At 40.7% G+C, this 18,005-nt stretch overlaps 1 protein-coding gene and 1 non-coding gene across 9 annotated transcripts in view; one reads left to right on the top strand and one right to left on the bottom strand.

Moving 5' to 3' along the window:
• SNTG1 (syntrophin gamma 1) overlaps positions 1 to 18,005 on the bottom strand; it is a 468,099-nt gene that overhangs the window by 144,054 nt on the left and 306,040 nt on the right. For all 8 annotated transcript variants that reach the window (XM_061598525.1, XM_061598581.1, XM_061598554.1 and 5 more), the window contains 2 exons: positions 4,378 to 4,480; positions 579 to 661 (listed from right to left, as the gene is read on the bottom strand). In XM_061598525.1, the coding sequence (XP_061454509.1) occupies positions 579 to 661; positions 4,378 to 4,480 (186 nt within the window). The remainder of the gene's footprint in view (positions 1 to 578; positions 662 to 4,377; positions 4,481 to 18,005) is intronic.
• TRNAT-UGU (transfer RNA threonine (anticodon UGU)) lies at positions 12,367 to 12,441 on the top strand. The gene has a single exon. It is a non-coding gene; the product is annotated as a tRNA-Thr (tRNA).

The raw sequence follows: 18,005 nt of genomic DNA, 5'->3' as shown, positions 1-18,005 counted from the left end.
GTCATGACAAGTTCCAAGTTCTTTAGGTTCCCAGTGAATCTCTAATGAAGTCACACTTGGGCTAGAGGCCCTTTAGACATTTCTGGGCCACATTTGAAAGTCTGTAATCTTCATATAGACTCAAATGGTGTGAAAATAATGGAGTCTTTAAATTCGCTGGGCAGTTCTGGTCTCAATCTGAATTCATTCCATTACTAAGACAGAAGCAAACATTGTGTTTCTCCACCTATTGCTGCATCACAAGAAAAACTTGTTACAGTATGATTTGCTATCATATTTGATATAACATCTACCTACTATAGAAATTGGTGTATTCTCAGCAAAAAACATTTTTTTAAAAAACTAGTGACTATTTGCCATTTCATTGCATGCTTTCAGAAATGTTAACTTTTTTTGCAGTAGAATAACTAGGATAAAAATACGATTTCAAATATCTTTTAAGTGAAACAACTTTCAGCTTCAACTTGCCTAATCTACAATGCCGACATGCTCATACATTGCACAAACTTCTCAGTTAACAGTAATGTGTGGTACATTTCCAGCTTTTGACAGTAAGGGAAAAAAAATACTTCTCTTACCGTATTATTGGGATGATAGTTAAGATGTAAACCACTGTCACACAAAGGCGAAGAAGTACCACTACTCTGATCACTAGGAATGCCTAATAAAAATATAAAAATATAAATACATGCAGAAGTGTATTGCGGCTCTTGAGCTACACACACTTCATAGTCAAAAATGACATATGTTTTGTCAAGGTTAGAATTCAGCTATACATAGGACACAAATGCTGTCTCTGCTCTACGGGGTGTTTCACTGTACCACAAGGGTGCTAAATGTATCTGCTCACAAAACTGCCATGCATGTGAAGCTTACCAAAAATGACGGAAGGAAAGAACATTTTCTTTGTAGTCAACCATGTCTGACGTGTAGCTTTATCAACTTTTGACAACCAGACATTTCATTTATTTGAAAAAATCCTGGAACACTGTTTATCTGTATTGTATTACAGCATTTGTCCCATCAAGCTCACTGGGCTTGCTTGGATGTAATGTATGGCTCAGCATTATGAAAACAAGCCACATATAACCTCAGGTTCAAGCACTACCTTTCTCTCTTCCTCTTCTGGTATAGAGAAGAAGTTCTGAAGCATTCACATCCATTTTAGATTAACCACTGTGTTTCATGATATAGAAACCTGGACAAACTGTAATTACTTTTAATTTAGAGTTTGTTGAAACAAGAGACTGTCAGTTTATGGAGCTGACTTGTCTCAACAAGCCGCATGTAATTGCTTTTTAAAAATGTGTTTTTTTAAAATTTGTATATTTGTTTTTAATGTTTTTAATTGTTGTAAACCGCCTAGAGAACTTCGGCTATGGGGCGGTATATAAATGCAATTAATAATAATAATAATAATAATAATAATAATAATAATAATAATAATAATAATATTGGGAAGACCCGGATTATGGCTTAAAATATGATTATAATGTGTTGAAATCATCATTTACATATGCTTAGATCTAGCTTGGAAGATGCTTAAGAATTATTGAAATAGTTTATAAAGTCTGCTTTATGCATAAGAGCCAAATAGTAATACAGGAGTAGTTTGAAACTGCCCCCCTTTTTTCCTCTGTCTCCTGACTACAGCTGTGTATAAAAGGCCAGGTTTTATAGTACTTTCTTTTCTAAGAGAAGGTATGTTCCCATGGTCTTATCTGCGTTTTCTGTACCCCAGTACCTCAAGGCGTGACAAGTCTTGAGAAGACACACTTTAATCATGGCACCAGGCAAAAAGCAGACCTGACCTTCTCTCTGAGATATTGTACGGCCCTACACATTTATAAAAATAATAACCCAACTTGGGTTTGTCTTTCACAGTCCAATCTACTTCCTTTGTAGCTTGGAAGAATTTAGTAACATGTGAGAGGAGGTCAGGTCTCCTGCTCCCCTGGTGCATTCACTATAGCTGTCCAATTTCCCTGCTTTTTAAAGTTGGATAGAAATATCTGTTGGCTATAGGTACGTTCTTAAACCTCAAGGTTTTTGCCTATTTGTGAATTTCTCTGCTTTTCAATCCAGGAGGTAAGAAATGGGATCCTGTGCATGTTTACTGAGAATAGATTGATCATTTGCATGCTTATAGAGTTCAGTGGGATTTACTCCCCTGCATTTATGCTTAGGATAGGCAAAACTGACCATGGGGAGGGATGCCTGGAGTGGGAAGGGGAGGAGGAAAAAGGAAGAGGGGAGGAAAGAAAGGGAGAGGAGAGGCGAAGGAGTGGAAAGGCAGGTCTGATCATTTGGATGCTTATTGAGTTCAGAGGGATTTACTCCCATGCAATCATGGCTAGGATAGGTAAAACTGACCATGGGGGGGAGGAGGGGAGAGGAGAAGGAAGGAGGTCGAGTGGAGCAGAAGGAGGGGGAGGTGATGGGAGGGAGAAGGAGGGGAAGGCAGGTTTGATAATTTGCATGCTTATTGAGTTCAGTGGGATTTACTCCTGTGCAATCATGCTTAGGATACGTAAAACTGACCATGGGGGAGGGGACAGGGAGGGGGAGGGCAGAGGGGAGAGGAGGGGAAGGACGAAGAAGGGGAAGGAGGGGAAGTGTAGTTAGTGAAGGGTGCTGTGAGTTGCTAGGAAACGCTCTATTCCCCTCACAGAGCTACAATCAGAGTGGCCACATCCACATCAGATCTTTATTTCACTTTAGACAGTCATGGCTTCCCCCAAAGAATGCTGGAAGTGTAGTTGGTGAAGGGTGCTGAGAGATGCTAGGAGACGTCTCTTTCCCCTTATAGAATTACAGACCTCAGAAGAGAGGCTGACTGTTGAACCACTCTGGCCACTGGAGCTCTGTCAGAGGAATAGAAGTCTCCTCTCAGCACTCTTCACAAACTACACTTCCCAGGATTCTCTGAGGGAAGCCATGACTGTCTAAAGTGAAATAAAGGTCTGGTGTGGGTGTGGCCAGCTGTGAGTCTGGCTTTTAGAACACTGACAGTTCTTATTGAGCATGCCCAATGTTATCATTAAGTTCAATGCTAAATTTCTTAAATGAATTAAAAATGAGACAGGCATTTTTTAACTTTTAAACTGCAGAAGAAGAAAGTCAGAGTATGGGGCAAGGTCATTAATAGGATTACAGGTTCTCTGTGAACATGGTTGATTTTTAATTAATTTCAACAAATGATGAGAACTCTGACAGAAAAAAGTCCAAACGGGCTCTGTTTTTTTTTCTTTTTCTTTTTACATTTCAAACTCTCAATTCTCTGTTTTGTATATCACCATGAAAATTTAGAGGGTTGTTAAGCAAGTGTTTCTGAGTTCAGGACTATAGGTTTTGTAAAGTTTTGTTTTGAAATGCGCTTATGAGAAGCAGCAAAATGGCATGGGGGTATTTTCAATTTAACATTGCAAAATGTGAAAAAATCCATGCTGACTATAGTAAATAGCCACTCTTGTGGCTGTATAATACTACTTCAGGAATAACTTCATGGGTTTGAGGCTACTCAAATTAATTTCAAAAGGTTATTTACCTAACTGCAGTCTGTCAAAGCTGTTTTAAATTATTGCCCTTTTCCTAATGAAAAGGAGGGTGAAATCCTGATGATAACCATTATAGGGCAACTAGGGCACACAGAGTGAGCCATTGGAAGCTATGCACTAGCCCCTATCATTTATTAAAAGGATAATAAGAAGGCAGCTGTCTCTCTATTTCTGCTATTTCACAGTGAGAATAATCAATTTAATTGGTTGAACTAAAACAAAATACTAATCACTATGGACTCCAATAATCTTCACTTAAACAGATCTATCTGTTCAAGCCCATAGCTGAAATTTAAATTGAAAAGTTAAAAAGTTCTCAAGATATTTATGTTCACTCTCACTTGCCAAGTTAGGAGGTAAATGCCAACCATTCTCTAACTCTCTGCCATTAAGGATTAATCTAAAAATGAAATGTAAATACTCTGGACAAAGTGTGTCAAATAACTTTAACAGCACTGAAAGCAATTTGTAATCAGTTGAAAGCATAGCACTATTTCTAAAGCAAAAAGTTAAAACGGAATGCTAATAGCGCATTCTCAACAAACAAAAATAAACAAACAAAAACACTGTGTCTGCATGAGATTTGGAAATTTAACAAAGGAAGAGCAATTCACAGAATTACCTTTATTGGCTTCTTTTCCAGTTTTCCCAGCTTGTTCCCCCACTCCCTGATTGAACGTTTGGCAAGCTCAGTGTGGTGAACTGGCTGAAAACACCAGCTCGCTATTGAAATAGGCTTAAAAAGTAGTGATGTGAATTGGCCCCGAGGCTCCTGTGATAGATTATGACTTGTTTCTTGGAAATAATAGATAATGCTTACACGCACAATCCTCGTTGAGGGGCAGTTTGAGAAATGCAGGTGCTCTTTTGAGAAAGGATACAGTTAGGGTCACCTCTTCCCCAGCATTCCGAAGAACTTGGACCTGAGGATTAAATTAAAATAGCAGATGTAACACATACACACGTAAATAACAATTACCATCTATCTTTCACTCACAACCCTTCAGTTGCCTATTGCAAAAGATCAAAAGAAATGAACTAGCATATATAACTTTAAGCTTCCCTTTGGCATTATTAAAATTCTTCACATAAAATAGATGCCTCTCCAACTGTACCTTTTGCTTAACAAAAGGACTTCAATGCACAGGGATTTTAGACTGGCACTTTGGAAAGAGTTAGGACTGAATCTGAGATCTCAAAAGACTGTGAAGCTTGCAGATAGCTAGACAGCAGAACTATTTCCAGACTGCATGCACAACCCTCCCACCTGGGAGTAGAACAGCCTTTCCTATGAGAAAATCAACCTTGGAACTGAGACTTGTGGGAGGAGGGAATACTATGTATACCAAAGTGGATGAATTCACAGATGCATAGTCATTCCCTCTTTAACTGGTAGACCCATGGACTGTGAGAAGAGCCTGTTTTGCCAGGATGAGCTAATATATCATCTGTTTCAGTTCAATCGCAATTAGCATTCTAGAATATGCTGATTTTCAGGACAAAGTAATGACATCATCCCATTGAAACGGAAGAGGAGAGGCTCGGGCAAGATAATTGTCGAATTATCTTATTCTGATTTGCATGGGTAGTTGTCTCCCCCTCTCTGCTTTGAACAAGGTAGTCTTATCAGAAAACCCAGTATGGAGACAACCTGTGTCAAAAATTTAAATATGTGGATGGCTAGGCCTTTGGAGGCCAAATCCACACTATACATTGAAACTCTTATACCACTTAAACAGTCCCATCTTCCCACCAAGAATCTCGGAAAGTACAAAGGATGCTGAGAGTTGTTAGGAGACCTTTAGAAAGCTACAATTCCCAGCACCTAGAGTTCCTAGGAATCTTTGGTAGAAGCCATGACTATTAAAATGGTATAAGAATGTTTTAAATGTATGATGTGGATGTGAACCTGGTCTGACAGAGAAATAATCACTGTTCTTGGTTCTTACTTTAGACTAGAAGACTACTTTTTCTTCAGTTGGTGATTTAAAAGAAATGTTTTTTCTACTGTTAAACAAATTACCCAGAGAGTCACTTCATTCAGATTATCAAAACTGCTCTCACTAGTGTTAACAGTCAGACAGTCTATCAAAAATTGGATTGACTGTCCCTGTGCTGCTCTCACAGAGATGAGCAAATGTATTATGTCAAATTAGTGTGAAACAAGCCCTGTAGACGTTGCTGAGCATTCCTTTCTGAAAGTTTGACACCCTTGATCACCAAAAATATCAAAGATGATGTTACTTAGAAGGTTGTAGTGAGCAGTACACAACTGAAAGACAAAGGTAGAAAAAAACCTGGTATCTCTAGAAATGTAAGAGAAAACATGTATCTCACAATCATAAGGAACATGGAAATGTTTAAAACAGGTATACAAAGCTGAACTTCAGTCTGGCATCTCAGATCAGTTTAGAATGTCCCACACACATACACATTTTATCATTTTGAAAACATCCAGTCTAACCCAACACTTTAATTTTTTTTTGCTGCTGAATATTAGGAATGGGGTTCGCTGCCTAGTTCCAATTTGCTTGTATTCCGATAGCTCATTGTTTGATCCCGATCAACCCTTTTTTTTTGTTCCCACTTGCTTTGGCACTTGCCGATTCAATGTATTGTGTGTGTGGGAGTTTGGGTGATTTCAGCCACTTTTTTTTGGTGGCGAAAACAATTGCACATTTTTTAACGTAAATACTTATGCAAATGAACACGGTGTTCCATGTGGGTTTTTTTTCCTACTTAGACATCAGTGAGGCAGATAATCGCCTTTGAGTCTCTTGTCTCGGGCTAACTGAATGAAAAAAAGGATGAGTTCTTGAATGTGTATGACTGTGACTGACTGTGTGTGCGTGGCACTGGTGTGAAGAAGTAGTTATGAATGGGATTAGGGTTTTTTTCCCCTTCTCCTGCCTGCTTGTTGCATTAATGTTTGTGTCGTGGTCATGAACTATGCAATGCCAATTTTGTAATGAGGTCAATGTTGAAGAACCACCCCACAGCTCAGTGAGCCACACACACACACATGCACTGGCAGACACCATAAGCCTGGGCCACTGTCCCTTCCTTGACCTTATTTGCAGAACCACGACGAGTCAAGCTCAAGCTGCTGCAATTTAGTCTTTTATTTCATTAATGTTTTAAAATTTGTGATTATAAAACAAAAGGCACTGCAGAACAACAGTCAAGCTGCTGCAACTGACAGGCCGAAATGTTGTGTGTTATATTTCTAGCCAAATGTTGTCTACTACTGTCTGGAGTGGTGTTCCTTCCAGCCTAGGCTTTTGAAAAAAACAAGTGATTAATTTACATTTTTTAATGTGGGGGAGGGTATTTTCATTTCTTATTACTACTACAGCAGGCAGTCAATATTTTTTGCATTGTATGGCAATAATAACACTTTTTTGGGTAATATATACACAGTAGCAACTTAGAAGAAATTACGAAGATAATTATGTAAAATGAGGGGGATTTAGGGGGGGGAAATCCATGCCAACTACAGCCATGGCCACAAGAAATCAGTGCCTGTCTGAAAAGATAGCAGACTGTCGAATTCGGTCAAAATCCGGCACTAAATCCGATTTAGCAGATATTCTCCCCCATCCCTGAAAATACACCTACTCAGTCTACGTCATACATCTGCTAAAGCAAGCAGTGACTCACTAATCAGACACTCTCTTTCAAAAGTATACCACAGCAATATTTGTTTTCCTGCGACAGACCTCAAAGTATACTGCTTCTCTGGTAAATAAATGCAAATTGGTGGAGTTTGTTTATTTTAAAATGTCTGGCTGATGTGATATGTGCCCCCTTCTATTTAAATAATAGGTCTGAGAGGACAGAAACACTTCAGACTTCAGTGTTATGACCCCAGAGTCTAGCAGTGGCCAGAAGACCAAATCGGAGGCTACAGTGTCACCAACTAAGGAGACAGACCAGGTTCCTGGCTCTGAACCTGATACTGGTGAGCACTGGCTGGCAGACAGGAGCCACTGAACCTGATGCCACAGTAGAGGGCTGGCAGAATCAGAGCCAGGACTCTCACAGATGCTTTCTCCTGGGTTTGGGGAAATGAGTGCCTTCCACACTACCTCACCAGTTTTTTCTGTGCTGCAGAACATTCAAAGTTGCTCTGAGGAAGAGTTTGATATAAATGGGACTGTCAAGTCAAAATCACATTTATACTGAACTTTTCCTCAAGCCATATACCCTTTGTATTTGGATGTTCTATTGGAATGGAGAGTGTTAAGTTTGAAGCACTTATTCCATTGTCCAGGAGACAGACAGAAACAAGGTATTCATAAAGCAACAATTAGCAATGCAACCCTGCACTTGTAAGCAGATGCACTTCTAAAGTGTCATGCCCTAGCTTATTTAAGAAAGCATACCTGAAAGTCAAGAAAGGAAGGTTTGGACCTAGAAGGACATCCACATTCTGCCACTTGGCTTTAGTGTGATCTGGAGCCGGCTGTCCACCTCCCTGAAATCCCAGACTGACCAGGTAAGACTATGGTCCTTCCAGGTGGTGAAGGTTAATAAAAAACCTTTCCTCATTACACCATGGGAAGGATGTACGGTGATCCTAGGAATATCTAGGGTAAATGGTCTGGTCTGCACTGCTAACAGAAAGGTGCTCTTTGGTCTTGCAGAAGACCTCACAGATCCAACTCCCTTCCTCTACCTCCTCTGCATTCTCCCACCCCATGATGCCCCCCTCTCTTTTGAAGCTAGTGCTGAGAAATAACCTTGTCCAAGGCAAACCACTTGATCCCTCCACACCAGGGCCAAATAGGTACTCCAACAAAGATGACAATTCCAAGCACCACCAGCAGTGGCTGTGCAAGCTGACTCCTCACAAGCACATAAAACAGAGCATAACTAGGGTTGCCAGGTTCCTGGCCTGAGACTGATTCTGTATCTTTAGGAGAAGAGAAAGTCAGCCAAGTGCAGGTGTTCTTGCAACCCTGTAATGAGAAAAACCACAAGGTGGAATTCTTCCTTTCCCCTGCACAACTTTTAAAGATACAGAAGACTTCTTGGTTGCCAGGCCCGGCCTCCAAGAGGTCTTCTGTATCTTTAAAAGTTGTGCAAAGGGAAGGGAGAATTCCACCTTGTGGTTTTTCCCATTACAGGGTTGCAAGAACACCTGCACTTTGCTGACTTTCTCTTCTCCTAAAGATACAGGATCAGTCTCAGGCCAGGAACCTGGCAACCCTAACATATTTCTGTCTTCTGGCCATATGTGGTTAAGATACTAAGAGATGAATGGGCATGAGAAGCATTACAGAACTTAAACACTGGGGCCAGATATTTCAGGTAGCTCTGGCATGCATTTCAATCTGCTACATATATATTTTATAATGTAAATTTTAAGTCATTATAGAAGTAGACCTTTGTGTGATGATTTAAATGTGGGAGGATTTTGTTACTGAAATTTGGTTAAAGGGACCTTGGAGAACACATGTGAATAAGAATTAAAGCTTTATAAAATAAAAGACTGGAAATACTAGCACAACATTTTCATGCTTTCTTCTAAGTAATGCTTGACACCAATAATAAATGTCCACCAGAGAAGCACTGCTTTAATCAGGCAACTTACTTGATTTGTATTCTCAGTCATCTACTGTAACTCATAGCTCTGAATTGCCAAACATTCTACATAAATAGATCCTTTCATATTACTTGGAGTTGCAATTATAGCATCTTAAACTATTTACAGACATGGCAGAAGAAACAAAGTACTATGACCAGAACAGTCTGATTTCAATTTGTGAGGCAATATATATTGTAGCTCAGCTCCTTAGAATTCCAGGTGATCTATTTGGGTTGAGTTTTTTGGGATTTTTTGTCTAATAGCAAAAAGGATTTAGGCAATTGCTCAGAAATTGCTGAGGTGAACCTGAAAGCATTGTGGTTGATAATATGTCTTTAAGGAAAACTCACAAGAAAGGGCAGACACTGGTCTTAATAATTTAACATATAAATGGAAATGGATTGCCTTCAAGTCGATTCCGACTTATGGCGACCCTATGAATAGGGTTTTCATGGCAAGCAGTATTCAGAGGTGGTTTACCATTGCCTTCCTCTGAGGCTGAGAGGCAGTGACTGGGCCAAGGTCACCCAGTACCCAGTGAGCTTCATGGCTATGTGGGGATTCAAACCCTGGTCTCCTAGGTCATAGTCCAACACTCTAACCACTAAGCCACACTGGCTCTCTTTAACATATAAAGGGGGGTATATTTTGTCCTAATATTTTTGCTCAGTTCATACGTACTTGAGCCAATGATGGGATTTATTATATACAGTGGAGGCATTGTTCAGGTAACCTTCTCCTCATGCAGATAACACTTTTGAGGCAAGTGTCACATGCAACTTTTCCCTTTGTTTTTTTAAGGGGAAAGAACTGTATTCACAATTGTCAGATCCCAACCAGGAGAGTCCTCATCAGAGGAGTCCTTGTTGGAGATAGACTAGGAGGCTCCGGACTTGAACCCAGCCCTGACTCAGGCTCCATCTGAAGCTGGGGGGCCAGGGTCATATGATGAGGTCCAGGATGGGCTATCTGCACCTGCGGCAAGTTCAGCCTCTTACAACGAGGCTAAACAGCCGCGGAGTACAAGGGACAGCTGTTGCCTCCGGTATCAGATGGAGACCCAGCTCACCCGGAGGAGTGTCTGACTATAGGCCTAGAATCCTCAGGAGTAAAGGACTCCTTGGGAGTAAAGGTCTGGCTGCAAGTGATCATTGGGAGTCCACTGAGGTTTGGGGTGTGGTTCAACAGCTCCAGCATAAAAACCTCAGTGCTAGGCTGGAAAGGCTACTGGAACATCATCTATACTCTTGGATCTGCCATGTCTATAGATTGCCTATGGACCCCAGGCCTAACTTGGCTCTTCCCTTGCTCCTTACCTGCATTGCTTATAGACTGTATGGCTTCTGACCCTGATTCTTGCCTGCCCCCCTTGGTTTTGGGATAGACTCTGGACTCTGACTTCGGATTAACCCTGGATACTGCCCGTGTGCTGCTCTCACTTGTGTTTCTGCTGGGAAGTCTCTTGCCTCTGTAAAGAGCCCGGTGAGAACAGGACAACAAGATTGACTGCATAATGCAAGGGAGGGTCACACCTGAACCACTTCTCAACCACATTAAATACATTTCACCTGCTCAGAAAGATGGATCTCTATGTAGAGGCCACCAACTTTTTTGGACCAGAGAGCACATTTCATATTGTGAGAGAGGGTTAGGGGCACCATTCACAAAATGAGGGGGCAGGGTCCTATGATGAGGTCCAGGATGGGCTATCTGCACCTGGAGCAAGCTGGCCTCCGACATTGAGGCTGAACAGCTGCTGAGTACAACAGACAGCTGTTGCCTCCAATGGATGCCTCCAATCAGGATGGAGACCCAGCCCATCTGAAGGAGTGCCCGACTACAGGCCCATTATGCCATGGGGACATGGCATAATACAACATTAGGAAGTAGTCACTGTGAAGCTTTTCCCATAATTGTATATTTGTTTTTAATTGTTGTAAACCGCCCAGAGAGCTTCGGCTATGGGGCGGTATACAAATGTCATTAATAATAATAATAATAATAATAATAATATTTCCATAGTAGAAAAGGCTTGACCAGCTGAATTTCTGCCTGCCATATAACTGTTAAAGGCAACCCCCCATTTCCCCCCAATTCCAATGCTAAACCAAACTGTAGGCGGCCATTGTCTACCCACTTACCTAGAAGTAAGCCCTATAAAACACATCTGAGTAGACAAGTATACCATTGTACAACTGTAAGTTAACTATACAATGAATTCTTAATGAGAAAGCAGGAGACATGCCGAAAACTCTCTGCAAAGTTTTCACATTTGCCTTTGGGAGGGAGGGGGATCCTTGAACACCTACACTTACTGTGTAGTAGTGTTTGCAGAAAATAACTACCTGATCTCAGGCGAACCCAGCACAGGAAAGATGCATCCTGGTTGTTGAGGAAAAAGGAAGGGCAAACTATGGAGATTCTAAGGGGGGGAGACAGATGCGTGAAAAGTGCACTAAAAGGGGGGGGCAAAGCAGCAGCTCTTTATGACCCCAGGGATTCCTATTGTCTGGTGTTTAAAAAATTCACTTATCAATCACAGCTCTGACTTCACTCATTGACTAATAACACTGAAAGGCAGAAGCAGCCAGGCTGGCATATTTCACAGAAATCATTTGAAGGGTACCTGCACATTTTGCTCCATAACTTTCCATCTAGGAGGGTTTCATTTTTTAAAAAATGAAAGTTCAGATTCTGGGCTATCTGCTGGGCCAGTGGAGGTCTTTGCAGACACCAAGGTGCCCACAAGTAACAGGTTGGCAACTCCTGCTATATTGGGTCACCAGCCCACTCCACTATCTCTTCTGAAGTCTGCTTCACAATCTATCTTCAGTGCTGAGTAAGCACCTGCAACACAGCCTAAGACACTGTTCTTCAACCTTGGGTCCCCAGATGTTGAAAAAACTACAACTCCCATCAACCCCAGCCAGCTTACCAATGGCCAGAGATGATGGGAGTTGTAGTCCAACAACATCTGGGGACCCAAGGTTGAAGAACAGTGGCTAGAATCTATGTTGTTTCTATCTGTTGTTGACAAGTCAGGAGCTCTTGGTCCCCTCTTTCTCATGAACATTTTCAGATCAGTATGTTGAACACGATCCCACACCAAACAGTTCTGTGCAGCTACTAATATATGTCAGCATACACTTGTGTGTATGTGAGTAATCACCATCAGTCAAGACTCATGGGTGTGTTCTACAAAAACTATAGCACATCTTGGGAAGGCTTGTAGCTCAGTGGTAGATCATCTGCCTTGTATGCAGAAGGTTCTAGGTTCAATCCCTGGCATCTCCAAGTAGGGCGGGAGAGAAGCGTACGTGAAATCCTGCAGAGCAGCTGTCAGTCCATGTTCACAAAACTGAGCTAGATGTACCAGTGGTTTGACTCGGTATAAGGCAGCTTCCTATGTTCCTATCTGTTTTGTAAGTACAACAGAAATGGATTTGGGTTTCATTATTTTGGCCAATGGTTCCAGATTTTGTGGGAGAGATCCAATGAATTGGTTAGGCTCACAAAATGACACCAATTATGAACCCCCTTTGGGCTCATGGAACGTGTATCCTCGTTCATTGGATCTGACCTATATGTCAGCGACATCTAGATGCTCGGTACACTCTTCTTAAAATAGGATTTCTTTTACTCAGCTTTATTTATAAATCTCTCTGAAAAATCAATTTAAAATTCAGTTTTGTATATTCAAAATATTCTTAGCAAAAAAAGTACCTAAATGCATAGAACAAAATGTTTTTAAAAACTTGAATGTATTTTTACAGGCTCCCCTTTCCCTGCTAGCTTAGCTCTTCAGAACCTTGACAGTGGCATAAGGCAAAATCCTTTGACAAATCTTTTTCTGAAGTAATGATTTTGATCAATACTTGCAGCTCTCTCAGCTTTGTATGTAGGCTGCTCTGCGCCTCCAGTCTCTGTTGAGAAAGGTATTTTTGTACTGCAGTGAATGCTTTCAGTTACAAAATTAGTCTGTCACCTGCAAACCATGTGAATATTTCCTTTCTTGCCTACTTTAGCCCATCCACATAATGATAGCTTTTCATACACAGATGAATAATGGCATTGCATCTGTGAGACATAGCTTGTAAAACCTCAGAGAGTGGTTTTTGCTCTCTCTCATGCACACATTTTTTTGCAATCAGCTATGCCGCTAATTTAGCAATACATGGAATCATATACAGGCATACCCCGCTTTAACATACGCAATGGGACCACAGCATGTATGTAAAGTGAAAATGTACTTAAAGTGAAGCAATTATCTATGCATGTACTGCACTGCAATCGCCACTAGATGGCAGCGGCGTCATGTTAAGTGTCCGTTATTGTGCAGCGCGTACGTTAAAGTGGGGTATGGTGGAGTATGGAGCATGTACTTTATAGCGAGACGACTTTAAGTGAAGCGACTTTAAGCGGGGTATGCCTGTAAACACATTTTTAGTCCCATTCCTATTTTGCAAAACCTGAAAATGTAATGAATCATGGCCTAAATATTAAGTTCCTAACTGGAGGAAAAAATAGGTAGCGTATTTGAAAGCACTTCCTGCATAAAAGTTCAACAACCCCCTTTCCCCCTGAAATTATCACCATGTGGGCAGTGCAAACTAAAGCTGGCATTTGCAAACTACATCCAGCCTATGGGCCTTAAATGTTCTATCTGTACCTTATAAAAAAAGTCAGGTAACAACCTGATTAAGATTTTATTTAGCACAAGTTATACACTCCATTGTTTCGATCAGTCTTCCCCAGTCTGGTGCCCTCCAGATGTTTTGAACTACAACTCCTATTAGTCCCAGCCAGCATGGCCACAGGTACAAGGCTGGAGAAGACTGGTTTACATTATGCCTGTAACTGCTATTTAATAACCTGAAACTACTATCATCAGCTGACACCTGATCTATTATTTCTTAGCAGCTGCTTGTGCCTCCATCTCATTCTCTGGATCTGAACTGAACATATGAGCTTGTCCTCAGGAGCCTTTATTCATATTAGGACCATAGGAAACTGCCTTACACCAAGTCGGCCCATTGGTTCATCTAGCTCAGTATTGTCACTGTCTGGCAGCAGCTCTCCAGAGATTGATTGATTGATAAAAATATTTATATACAGTACTGCCCTCTTGCAAAACATCAGGGCGGTGTTCAACAACATAAAAACATTTAAAAGCAACACATTGTTTCAGATGGTGGTCTTTTCCCAGGCCTCCTGGAGGTGCTGCTGAATGAACAAAAACCTTCTGTGTGCAAAGCATGTGCTTGGCTACTGAGCTACAGCCCTTCCCCTAAGAAGAGAATCTGCCATTTCTTCTACAAACATAGGGTTCCCCTGTTTGCTCTAAATACTTTGAGCAAGCAGGATGGTTTTAGATTTGCAGGCTGTAAGGAACACTGTAAAATGAAAAATATTGGGACTGCATTCTAGCACGGTATTGAAAAAAGGAATATAATTGGTCAAGACATTCACAGATGAGCATAAGGATAATATCTTGCATGCATTGCAAATAATAATGCTTGTCACAATTCATCTTTAATGTTGTCCTGCTACAATTTTTACTTTCCTTCCATTTCATGTTCCTAATTAAGACAATAATCCCAGAGAAGTCTATTCTTCCCAGCAGTTTATTAACATTCAGAGTATGCCTTCTATTATAACCATTTATGGAAACATTTGAGAGATTATTTCTCCCTTGGACAAAACTCTGCAATATCATCAACAAAAGGTACACTAATATGATATTTAAAGTGTCACTGGCCTGGTTCACAAATCAAAGTAAGCCAAACCATGGCTTAGCGTAAATGCACAAGAATGCAAGCATTGGGAGAGGAGATCACAGCTGCTTTACTCCTCCCTGGTCGTTCGCTGTTGGGCTCCCATGAGCTAAGCCAATGCTTCCCAATTTTTATGAGTACGGGGCCCCCTTTGTAAGCTCCAAAAAATTTGTCCCCCCCCCATGGTAATTGTTATTTTAGTCTCTGTTAATTGAAAAAAAAATGGTGCGTGGCAAAATCACATCTGCGACTATCCCTTTCCCTGCAGACAGGGAGGTGTTGCCTTTTTTTCTTAATGCAAAGGTCCAATCAAATTGGTGTACCCCTCCCCCCTCCCAGTCTGAAGATGTACAGTCCTGTCTCCCAACACCAGTGGGTTACAGTGTTGGACTAAGAACCAGGTTCAAATCCCCACCCAGCCATGAAGCCCACTGGGTGACCTTGGACCAAACACTGTATCTTTAATTGTGCCGGGGGAAGGGAGGATTTCACCTTGTGGTTTTTCCCATTACAGTGCTGCAAGAAAACCTGCACTTGGCTGAATTTTCTCTTCTCTTAAAGATACAGAATCATTCTCAGGCCCTGAGCCTCGAAATCCTAGTATTACTCTTTATAAGAGAGAAACAGAAATAATGAACAAGGTGCTTTCACTGTAGTAACTGGATTTAAAGAACAAAAAAGGCTGAGTTTAGAATTTGTACTCATTTGAAATACAAGCTTTAAGCAACCTTTGCTCTTTCTTCACATATCTGAAAAAATCAGCACAGTCCATGCCAAAGTTAATAGTTTAAAGAACTCTTAAGTAGGATTTCAAAACTACCAGGGAGTATCCCACTACCCATTCTATCAACACAAGGATTTCTGCATCTGCAACACGACTTTCCCCCCTCTCCTGTGCCCTGTGCACCCCGTAAATCTGTTATGGGGGCTCCTCCAACCCTCCAGAGCATATGTGGGGAGGGAGCAGAGCACATGCAAGGAGAGGAGGGGGCAGTTCTGTTGTGCAAGCAGAAATCCTTCCACTGACGGAACAAGTTAGTTCTTAATTTTTAAAAAATTGTATTGTTTTGCTACTTTGTTTTTGGCAACCCTGGGCTCCTTTGGGAGGATGAGTGGGGTAGAAATTTATATAATTTATTTTGGGGAAACTTCCACAGTTAAAATGGAAAGGATGCTGGCCAATCTCCAGCAAGAGAGTGTGAAAACACCGTCATTTTCCTTTGCGTAAGGAAGCTTCCCAACAGGCCTCTCAGCATTCAAAAAGAACTGGCTTCCTTTGGCTGCCATATTTTGCCCCTCTTTAGGATAAATAAAATTCCTCCTGCTCAGCAGGGGAGTCTGCTTCCTGTTGCACTAGAACTCTGGGGTTTCATTTCATTTAAGGGCTACAAGTAGCAAATATTAAAACACAAAGCTTTTTAATCGCAAAAAAGAAAAAAGGAACTTGGGACTTTTAGGAAGTGCGGGCAGCTTGATTTCAGTGCTTCCTACATTTTACAAGGGTTTGTTTTTAAAATACTATAAATTGCCTTGTTTTTGTGTGTGTATATGGGGGGGGGAGAAGTTGGATAGCTATCCAAAGCAACCAATTTCCTTGGAACAGATGGGAATGATGCCATGCCTAGGCTTTTAAAAAAAATCCAGCTGAATCTATTCCAGGCAATGAACAGCAACCTGGAATAACAACTTAGAAGACCCAACTTCTAAGTCCAGTAATTTCAGTGTCCAATCTTCCATTATCAGTATTCCATAATAATCTTGCTGTCATAGCCATAGTCATATAATAAGAGTCTGATGGGAATTTCCTCTATCCCAAATATTTTCTTGCCATCAATTCTGAATAAGTTGCTGAAATATTGTTGTAAAGTCATATCTCTGTTCTTCTTTTTTACAAAATGCACTGGCTCATCTCTTGAGAGTTTTTCCACTGTCACATGGCTGCAGTTAATTCCATAGATTTTCTCTATATCAAGCTCCATCACGTCATTCCAGTCCAGAAGATTATCCAAGCCATTGATAACTTTATCTCTAATATCTTCATTAATTTCTTCAGAGATAACGTTAAATTCCAAACAGTAGATTTTATTTCTAATATCCATAAACTCCAGATCTTTTTCCAATTCCACATTTGTTCCAATCTCCAGGGCTTGTATCTTCCCTTTATTTTTTCTTTTCTCATCTCTGACCTCATTCTCCTCTCTCACAGGATCCCCTATTTCTTTAAGCTCCTGCGTCATTTTGCTCAGTTCAATTTTCAGCTCCTTACTGCCCTGTCGCAGGGTTTGTTTCGTTATCTCAATCTCATCCATTATTTTCTGAAACATAATTACTTCCAGATTCTCAGCCACTTTCTTGATTGCCATTTTTAAAACCACGAAAACAAAACAAAACAAAAATAAAGAAGAACCACTTCTTATTTCAGCAACAATTGGGTTAATATTCCAGGCTTGATGACATCACAGTATAAACAGTGCAGCCTGCCTTATCTCTCTATGTTCAAGAATACAAAACAAATTTAGTTCCCAGCATCAAAACAGTTAGAGGCGTCGTGAAGAAGCAGATTCGTCAAAATAAAATAGACCAAAAAGAGAATAGTCCCAGACAATATAATGTTCCTCGGAATAGAAATCCCTCTTCTGTTTATATCTTTAGAATGCACTTCCAGGACAGCTTTTTGCAATAGAAACAGAGATAAGCTGTTAATTTTGTGAATAACAGAGAAGAGTTATAGCTCACCCAGAAGTTCTTTAAAGCTGATTCATTTGACAAATCTCTTTTTGCTACAACAATTTAAACCAAGTAAAAAAAATAATAGAAAGAAGGGTGCTTGCCTGTTAGTCCGTTTTCTCTTTGAAGAAAAGATAAACGTATTGCATTAATCAGATAGAGCTTGTTCGGAAGTCCGTCCGGCATTGCTGGCTGGACCTTTTCTCATAAATTAATGAAATCCAGTCCTCCCAACAAAAACAAGCTTTTGAGGTTGATCTCTACGTTTCTCCCTGCCCGGGAGAAATTTCATCAGTCAAAAAAAAATGTTCTGACTGATTTATATCTGAATAAGCTTCTTTTGAGGCGGGAGCCCGT

The sequence above is a fragment of the Rhineura floridana genome, chromosome 1 (assembly GCF_030035675.1).
Source record: "Rhineura floridana isolate rRhiFlo1 chromosome 1, rRhiFlo1.hap2, whole genome shotgun sequence".
In the NCBI taxonomy this organism is placed as follows: domain Eukaryota; kingdom Metazoa; phylum Chordata; class Lepidosauria; order Squamata; family Rhineuridae; genus Rhineura; species Rhineura floridana.
This window is presented reverse-complemented; position numbering and strand designations above follow the sequence as displayed.